The sequence below is a fragment of the Mauremys mutica genome, chromosome 2 (assembly GCF_020497125.1).
Source record: "Mauremys mutica isolate MM-2020 ecotype Southern chromosome 2, ASM2049712v1, whole genome shotgun sequence".
Taxonomy (NCBI): Eukaryota; Metazoa; Chordata; order Testudines; family Geoemydidae; genus Mauremys; species Mauremys mutica.
In genome coordinates, this window is record NC_059073.1 from 214,566,739 (window position 1) to 214,576,802 (window position 10,064).

At 42.3% G+C, this 10,064-nt stretch overlaps 1 protein-coding gene and 1 long non-coding RNA gene across 3 annotated transcripts in view; one reads left to right on the forward strand and one right to left on the reverse strand.

Moving 5' to 3' along the window:
• On the forward strand, positions 1 to 4,706 carry LOC123365377. 2 transcript variants are annotated; one of them, XR_006577549.1, is made up of 3 exons: positions 1 to 196; positions 2,414 to 2,536; positions 4,637 to 4,706. It is a non-coding gene; the product is annotated as an uncharacterized LOC123365377 (long non-coding RNA). The 2 variants fall into 2 exon arrangements; XR_006577550.1 differs by having other exon boundaries at positions 2,414 to 2,541; positions 4,637 to 4,705.
• Positions 4,598 to 10,064, reverse strand: part of CDV3 (CDV3 homolog) — a 26,519-nt gene continuing 21,052 nt past the window's right edge. The window contains exon 5 of the mRNA XM_045008170.1: positions 4,598 to 9,617. Coding sequence (XP_044864105.1) covers positions 9,593 to 9,617 — 25 coding nt within the window. The 3' untranslated portion in view covers positions 4,598 to 9,592. The remainder of the gene's footprint in view (positions 9,618 to 10,064) is intronic.

Below are 10,064 nucleotides of genomic sequence, written 5' to 3' on the forward strand. Positions count from 1 at the left end.
TAAGAGCTTTCCAGAAGACAGGGAGGATGCTAGGTTGACTGGGACACCTGAAGCCAATCAGGGGCTTGCTGAAACTAGTTAAAAACCTCCCAGTTAGTCAGGTGGGCGTGCATGGCAGGAGCTGTGAGAGGAAGCTGTGCTGGTGGAGAGACTAAGCTGTACACACCATATTAGGCACAAGGAAGGAGGCCCTGAGGTAAGAGTGAAGTGGAGCTTGAGGAAGTAGCCCAGGGAATTATATGTGTCCTGTTCCTAAAAGGTCAGCTACCATAGCTGATGCTATTAGGGTCCCTGAGCTGGAGCAGAGGGTGGGCCTGGGCTCCCTCCCTTTGTTAATCACTGAGACTGGGAGACGACAGAGGATGTAAATTGATTGCTCATCTAACAAATTAGATAAGATGAAAGCCTGTTTCACCTTAAATTGAGACTAAATATGCAGGTTGGTAGAGACTGCAAGGGAGGATAGCGTCTCACCTCCCTCACTGGCTTATGATGAAAATGGCTCAGACTGTGACCCTTGTCTCTAGAGACAGCCTCTGAGGCTAGCAAAATCTGCCAGGAAACATGAGACCCACGGAGACAAGGACAGAGCTTTGTCACAGTGGACATTTCACCCTGGGATGAGTCTGGGTAGCAGAGCTTGCCCCCCTAGAAAAGAGAGATAAGTCCCTTTCTAATAATTGTCTAACAGCTTACATTTAAGGGTTGTTAGGAGACGGTGCCAGAGACATACACACACAAGGATGTAAATTGATTGCTCATCTAACAAATTAGATAAGATGAAAGCCTGTTTCACCCTAAATTGAGACTAAATATGCAGGTTGGCTGTAGAGAAAAAATATTTTAAAACAAGGTTTTTTTCTTCCAACTGCTAAATAATACTTTGACCAACATCCTTCTTAATGTCTCAGGTTCCTGAAGGGAGGAGCTATAAGTACCTAAAACCCAGTCAGACCTGCAGAGCAATAAGTGGTTGGTATAAATAGGATCTAAATGTGAAAAAGTCATCAGATTCCACCCCAAGCTAGGTTAAGGCAAAAGACCCAATAACAGAAGAGTGCTGTCAGAAACAAGACAGGAAAGAGGTGCAGCTAGTCCTTTAACCAGGACAGGCGATTTGGAAAATAATAGCTTCTCTCTAGTGTTGCAGTGAGCACAGGATCAGAAATCAGGCGGACAGATGGCAGTGGGTGCAATTTCTACTGTCACCCATGTTATCCCTCTGACTCTTCATTGTTAACTCACATTTAGCCAAGTCTGTTCTATTGCACATCATGGTCTAATATTTAATCTTTTTGTGCAGTCTTATTAGTGAGATGCTGCACTAGTCTTGCATGGCTGTGATAAAACTTGCATTTAAAAATATGAATAGTTGAAACCTGGCTGAAAATGTTAAAATAGGTCTATACATTAATCATCAAAGCTTAGCAGAGGAAGTGATAAGTACTTACACATTCGAGAAGTATAATGGAATTGCTGATGTTGGTAAAAGAGAAAATTATCAGCAGTTACCAATATGTTAGCACTAAAGGCTCTACAACTTGGAAAATATTAGTGATGCTGGTGTTAGTGCAGCTACCTCATCCTGTTGATGACACAAAAAAGTTGAGATGGCATTTTTAAGGTGAGCACTGGATTCATCAATCAGTACTTATTTAGGGAATTGACTTATCAAAAGAAAACACGTGCCCTGAAATTTGGAATGATACACAAAATAAAAAGCCAAGACACTAGGGAGAATTAGCAAGATATTTAAAGACAAATGAGATGTGGACTTTCCCCGAAGAGCTGACAGTAACAGGGCCTGATTCTGATGGTTTACTCAACTTAGAGCTTGATTGTAAATGTAAGAGGCTAAGCACAGAGACAAATGAGAGACTGCATGAAAGAGACACTTTAGCTGTGCTGCTTGAGAGGAGTAAGTGGGGGGAATGAGAGATGAGGTAAGTGAGAACTTAGAGTGGTCCTTGGGGGTAAGGATGATGCAGAAAGCAGTGAAAATACTGGAAGAGCTGAACATGGCTACAGTCAGAGCAACAAACCCCACAGCTACCATTAAAAATGTGGATACAAAAGTTAAGGGAGACCAGAATGGGGAGGAATTTACAATAATTAGGATGAAGGACAAGGGCCTGAATGACCCTTTTAGTAGTGGGAACAGATAAGAATGGATGGAGTCTGGATATGTAGAGGAAAAACCAGGGTTTAGTGGCAACAGCAATGTGAGGGAGGAATAAAAAAATGAAACCAAGATTGTGTGCTGATTGAATAGGGTGGTAATGGAGAAGAGGGAAGAGTTGGGGGGGGGGGGGAAGGGGGGAGCTGAGTTCAGTTTTTGTCTGAGTTCAGTTGCCCGCAAGACACCAGCGTGGACGTTCCAGATGCAAACATATTTCTGATTTCCCTGTGTAAGGTACTGGAATGGCAATGGACAATATTACCTGGAGACAACATGTACCAGGAGAATAGGAGAGGGCCAGTGAAAACTCTAAGGCATGTTGACAGAGGAAGAAATTCTAAAGGAACTGTCAGAAAGGTGAGGTAAGAGAAGCAAGTGCTGTGAGATCTGAACTGCATTTAGAGCTCTTAAATGGTGCTGGTCTAAGCAGCTGAAGTGCTACCTGTTGACAGAAATAGGGCACCAATGGGTCTTTGATCTGGAGCAAGGACCTCTAGTTGAAAGTCTGTCTGTTTTTTGCTTGATCTCAAAACCAACAATAGTGTCAATTGTGATGGTGTTGGATACAGACACTGGTCTGACTGGCACTGCAGTCACTAACTTATTTTACATACCCTCCCATGCCCACCTATGAAATGATTACAAGGGCAGATTTGAACCAGTAACTAGTTCCAGCAGTCGTGGGTTAAGAGGGAATGTCCTCTCAGGGATCAGTAATTGGTTAAAAGACAGGAAATAAAGGGTAGGAATAAATGGTCCGTTTTCAGAATGGAGAGAGGTAAATAGTGGGGTTCTCCCAAGGGTCTGTACTAGGACCAATGCTGTTCAACATATTCATAACTGATCCAGAAAGGGATAAACAGTGAGGTGGCAAAGTTTTCAGATGATACAAAATCACTCAAGACAGTTCAGTCCAAAGCAGACTGCGAAGAGTTACAAAGGGATCTCACAAAACTTGGTGACTGGGCAACAAAATAGCAGATGACATTCAATGTTGTTAAATGCAAAGTAATGCACATTGGAAAACATAATCCCAACTACATATACAAAATGATAGGGGTCTAAATTAGTTGTTACTGCTCCAAAAAAATAAAAAAAAATCTTGGTATCATTGTGAATAGTTCTCTGAAAACATTTGCTCAATGTGCAGTGGCAGTCAAAAACACTAACAAGGTTAGGTATAGTTATTAAGACAGTAAATATATTGTCACTATATAAATCCATGGTATACCCACACCTTGAATACTGTATACATTTCTAGTCCTGCCCCCTCAAACAAGATAATTAGAAATGGAAAAAGTACAGAGAAGGGAAACAAAGGTGATCATAGGTATGGAACAGCTTCCACATGAGAAATTTGAACAGACTGGGACTATTCAGCTTGGAAAAGGGGGGGATATGCTTGAGGTCTACAAAATCATGAATGGTATAGAGAAAGTGAATTAAGGAAGTGTTATTTATCTTTTCACATAATACAAGAACCAGGGGGCCTCCCAATGAAATTAACAAGCAGCAGGTGTAAAACAAACTAAAGGAAATACTTCACACAATGCACAGTCAACCTGTGGAACTCAGGGGATGTTGTGAAGACTAGAACTATAATTGGGTTTAAAAAAAAAAATTAGATAAGTTCATGGGTAGGTCCTTCAGTAGCTCTTAGTCAAAATGGTCAGGGATGCAACCCCATGCTCTGGTTGTCCATAAGCCTCGGACTGCCAGATACTGAGACTAAACAAGGGGATGTTCTGGTCATTCCCTTGTGAAGCATCTGGCATTGGCCACTGTCAGAAAGTAGGATACTGGGCTAGATGGACCACTGGTCTGATGTGGTCTGGCTATTCTTAGGGTTTAAAGTTTCCATATTGCAATAGCAATTCCACATTCCACTTTCCCACAATGCAATTTTAGAATTACAGGAATGTAATATCTAAGGTACTTACATGGCCTCCAACATGAGATTATCTGAGTGCCCAGAAGGTTCAAGGTAGTTATTCTCACAACACCCTTAGGAGATAGTACTTCCTTATTATCCCTATTTTAGAAATAGGAAACTGAGGCACAGAGAGATTGACCTGTTCAAAGTCACACAGGAAGTCTATGGTAGAGTAGGAAATTAAACCCAGGTCTTCCAACTCACAGGCTTGTGCCCTAACCACTAGACCATCCTTCCTCACAATAATACTGCACACTTTTGAAGTAGAGTTTTAAAATGTGATAAAACAGAAAAAATCACTTGAGTGACTGAAATCTAATCCTTTGCTTAACTCTTAACCTGTGCACATTTTTTTTTTTAAATTACAATATCAGAATCAACTATGGTAAAGGTGTCCTAACCAATACTGCTGGACAGGCTATTTAACAAGATAAACAGGCTTGAGGAAGTAAAATCAACCTGAAAACAAAACAATCACTACTGTAAAAGATAAAATAAATTTTATTTTCTTTAGCTTTCTTCAGAGGAACTGTCACAAAATACTTTACAGCGTTGGATATGGTTCTTCTGACACAGGGATAAAGGACAAGAGGTGTGCATGCTACATGTTTAGAAGCTGAGTCATATGCAGAAGCTGTAACTAGTAAACCATAGTAAAATTCAGTCAAAATTATTGCCCAATGTACTTCATGACCATAAAATATACATTCTAAGGGCCATTATCAGTCTTCTTCTACAAACTGCAGGGTCCATATGGGGATTCACAGAATCAGGTCGGACTGTGATTCTACTTCAATTTAAATTAAAAAATTTCTGTCATACCAAACCAACACCAGCCACAATTTTTTCCAGACATCTGGTAGACTTGGAACTATGTTAGACCTTATGGTAGCTATTTGTCTGGTTTTGCTCCTTTTCACCATTGTTTATGCTAGAATTAAAAACACTAAATTGCTGCGGCTTGATGTTCCAATGTATGATATTTGAAAGCAAGTTCACTATCAACTTTTTGTGCACCTAGACATCCTCTTAAAATTAAAGCACCCTCCCATGTCTTTAAAGATTTTCCTAACATCTGGCTACATCACTGTGTCCAGAAGCATAAGTTCTGTGGTTGAACTAGCAAACTACTAGTTACTGCCTCACTCTGCTTTATAGCTATCTATTACCAACCACTTCCCTGTTTTGACCATTCTTCCTTCTATCTTGCTGTAGTAACTAAATGCAAAAAAAACGGGTTACTGTTCCTTAAATAACAGTGTGAAATCTGTTTGCTTGGCATACTTCAGGACAGTGGCTTAACTGGCATAGTTCTGTTTCTGCTGATTAGGAGGGCTTGGAGAAACAGAGTCTGCTGGAGGTATAACTTTTGCTTCATTAATTGCTTTCAAAATGAGTGAAGTATAAGACTTCAACAAGTTCAGCTTAAGTAGTCAAGAGAACAAGAAAACAACACAGACTTCAAAAGAAGTCCCAACCCAAGCTCTAATGGATCTGAATCTGATCTCAAAGGAGTGTAAATCAGGAGTAACTCCACTGATGTCAATGAAGTTACACAAGAATGAAATCAGAGTCAAGCATCTGTTGTATATGGCTAGCAGTACATTAGTTCTCCAGCATGCTCCTGTAAATGACAAGCTGCGTTTAGTTTCAGTCTGGTCTGGACAAGTCTGGTGTTTTCTGCAGCCCAGCATCTCCCACCAAAATGGACATCTGGGCTGTTCTGTAGCTCATGGAGGCAGATCAGTGTTTTGGAACCACACAATCTAACCATGCCACCTCTGTTCCTGCTTGCTCTCAAATTCTCTGCCTCCTGTAGCAGCAGCCAGTGGTGGTTTCTTTTGCTTCTGCCCTCCCACCTTCTATTTTAAAACTTTTCTGCCCCGTTTTTTGGGTAGGGGGGAGCAGTGTTGTCCCTCCTCAGTATTCCTTCTCCTACCCAGGCCAGTTAAACCCACAGGGGTTTAACCCTCCCTGAGCCTGTCCCATACAGGCATGGCAGAGCAGCCAAGAAAGTACTGGGTCAAATCCAAGCAGGGCTGCATATGCAAGGCAGCCTTCCTAGGCTCACAGATAGCAAGTTGTGTTCAGCCTTCACTCAGGCTTCCATCCCTAACTCCATTGGGGGCTACAAGTCAGACAGGAAAATAGGGGTCCCCCATCCAGTGACGCAGCTGTGAATCCAAGAGGGGCGGGGGGTGGAGATGGACCACGAACCCAGAGCAGGGAGAGGCATCAAATCAAGGAGGACTCCAACCATTCAGGGAGTAAGTCCCAATGGATCCTTGCTGAACAAAGAGGGGAGGCCACAAGTCCTTCTCCCCTCCCCGCAAGTCATAAAGTGGGTCCTGAGTGCCTTGAGGAAAGACGCAGGGCTTCTAATCAGCCCTCCTCCCTCACATAACAATGAGTTCACTCCTCCCTGCCTCCCAGGGGGAATAGGAGCCAGCAGGGATTCTGAGACAGATCCCTCAAGAGGGCTCCAGGCCTGATGGAAGGTAGGTCACAAAAGGCCTCACCAAGGCTGCAGCAGAGCTTCTACGCTCCCAAAGTGCACAAAAAAAGGTTTTAAAAACAAATTTAAAAAGGCTAAACAGGGAAAGAAAAAGCACAAGAAATCCAGGAGTCCTCTGATGACTCCTCCACTGAGGAAGGTCAGCTGTCTGGCTCTGAAACCTGAGAAGGTTCCTAAGAGTAAGGCTCAAAATCCTCCCATAGAGGGCTGGGGAGCTCACTCGGAGACCCCAGAGTCTCCGGAACGAGGAGAAAAAGGGTCAAGACATAAGCCTCCTAGAGCTGAAAGCGGTCAAGCTAGCTCTGCAAAGGTTCCATCCCACCACAGCCTGGTTCAATCAGATAATATGAATACAATCACACGTATAAACATCCAAAGGGGAACAAGGAGTCCGGCACTACATGCAGAAGCAATGGAAATAATGAGATGGGTGGAACAGTTCCTCTTTTCCTCAGAGCAATCCACATCAAAGGGGACCTGAGCCAAAAACAGCCTGGCTCAACAGACACAGGGTCAACAACTCCGACTGGTGCCTGAATTAGAAAGTTTTTGATCTCATCATTAAGACATTAGGCTTCCCTTCAGCTGACCTCTTTGCTAATTGTACAAATGTAAAGAGACCAAAATACTTCACAAGGGAGGTAGATTCCAGGTAAATGGGGGCACAGGCCTTATCATACAGTTAGCCGCAGAGCCTACTTTGCACGTTTCCACCCTTTCCTCTACTGGGGAAAGTGGTCCAGAAAATACCACAAGAACAGGTGATGTTAACATTGATAACTTCTCTTTGGCTGAGGAGACCTTGGTTCTCCGACCTGATGGAGCTGAAACTGGAGTACCCTCTCCTGCTTCCATGGAGACCGGACATCCTCTCGCAAGGGCCTCGTCTTAATCCAGACCCAAAATGGCTTCAACTGACAGCTAGGTCTCAATCTGTCCTCCATAGTCATTGCTTTCATCTAGGAGACTATCAACACTAAAAATATACTCCTCAATCTAGCCCAGAATCAACAACTGGCGCCAAGACCACAATGCAAATCCTAGGCATTCCAACCATTCTGGACTTTCTCCAAGAAGGCATAGAAAGAGGCCTTCAGGCCAATACCATTACATGTCAGGTGTCTGCTCTTAGTAGATTGCTGTTCACATGATCCTTGGGCTCTCTGGCAGACAATCCACAGGTAGCCAGATTCCTTCAAACAGTCCGATTAGCCAGACCAGCGGTCAAGCCACTCTTCCCAAAATGGGACCTTCTGCTAGTTTTGAGGGCTCTGATAAGCCATTCCTTTGAGCCTCTGACTTTGATTTATTTATCCATTAAGATGTGTTTCTTAGCAGTTGTCATGTCCGCAAGGTGAGCCTTATCTATACTGGAGTACTGTGTGTTCCACAAGGACAAAGGTGGTGCTTAGGGACATCAGAAAAGTAAATTCCTTCTTCCACACTTCCCAAAAAGTTGTTTCCTTCATTCTGTCCAAAACCACAATATCCAACTGAAAAGGTGTGGTCCACCTTAGAAGTGAGAAGAGCATTGAATATCTATCTCAGATATACCAAATCTACGACTGGGTTCCCTATTTGTATCCTTCCAGCCAAAATGCCAGGGAATCAGAACTTCCAAGTCCTCCATCACTAGGTGGATTAGATTATGTATTGTGGAAGCCTACAAATCACCAGAGGCCTCTGTCCCAGGGGCTCAAGGGTCACTCCACGAGATCCTTAGCAACCTCAAGGGCAGAATGAGCAAGCGTGTCCTCTTTGGAAATTTCCAAAGCAGCCACTTGATCTACAGCTAACAACTTCATTAAGCACGACAAGGTAGACCTTCTATCTTCTGCAGAGGCTTCCTTTGGAAGACAGGTGCTGCAGGCAGTGGTTAAGAAATAGTACAGACTTTGAGTGAGCTCGTGCACTTCCTTGCTACCTAATTTTTTTTTCATAACTCTCCCTACCTCCGTTCACTGCTTGCTATTTCCCAGATGTCCAACGTTGTGGGAGACGCTGGGCTGCAGAACAGAAAATTTCTTACAGATAATTTCCTTTCTGCTAGTAGTCTCCCACAATCCTACGCCCCCGGATGGCTTATGAGTCAGTCAGATATTAAATGGAATCATTACCATCTTCCTAGGTCTAATGTACATAGTTATTTTATCATCTCTGGAATGTTTAATATGTTATGCAGATTTCACATTTTGGGAATAACTCATCTGGCAGCAAGCAGGAGCAGAGAGGTAGGGCCAGACCATGTAATGCCAAAACACTGATCCATTTACGTGAGCCTCAGAGAGAGAGAGCAGCCCAGATATCCAGAATTGTGGGAGATGCTGCTAGCACAAAGGAAATTATCTGTAAGAAATTTTCTGTTGAGTCACATTTTCTGAAAGAGATGCAGAATCAGGAATTTGGTTTTCAGTTTAAAAATAAAACATATGAAGATATTTTAACCAATGAAGACTGCAATATACATATGAATTCAGGAAGATGGGACAAGGTCGTGACTCGATGATTTCTTTGCTATCACAATTGAACCAGTAAGAAAATACAATTTAGAAGGATAAAAGACAGGAAATAAAGAACAGGAAGAAATTATCAAGTCTGCACATAAACAGAAGCTAATAAGGGCATGCCACGACGATTACTGGTAAGAATGGTGGTATATATGTTTGAGCTGAAGATTGAGCGAATAGCATGGTGGCAAAAACTGCTGTCAATGTACAATTATTAGGTTTGCCAATACTAGGGAGGATGGTGAATGCCAGAAGAAACTAACAAACTTTTTATAATTGGGCAAGACAAAGGCAGATACAATTCAACAGAAACAAATACAATGTAATGAATATTGGAAAGAATTTTAACCATTCATACACATTGATGGGTTCTGAATTAGTTGTTATCTCTCAAGGAGACGATGTAGGCATCACCATGGACAGCTCGATGAAGACCTCTGCTCAATGTGCAGTTGCAGTCAAGAAAGCGAATAAGATGTTAGGCTGCATTAAAGAGAGAATATGGAAAAATATTATGGCATATATTTTTCTCACAGGTCCTCATGCCGAACATTGCTCTGTTTTCATCACCATATCAAAGATATCACAGAAAGACAAAAGGAAAAAACTGATCAGATGTAGGGGAAAGAAGATTTTCATACCTGGAGGAATTGCAAGACTAGGATTATTGAGTTTTGAAATGAGAAAAGAAATAAGAGATGAGAGAAAGATCTGAGACTCCAACTGAAAAGCAGATAGTCAAGGTAAAGTGGCAGTGCTATTTATCAAGGGAAAAAAAAGGACACTCATTAAAAGGTCATTTTTAACTCAGTCTCTAATCTGTAGAACTCATTGCCTCGTGTAGAATATCTGCTGTTACACTAGCTAGGATAAAAAAATTTGAAAGGTTATCGCTTATGCTTCAGGACTCACTGGTCAGCTACAGACAAG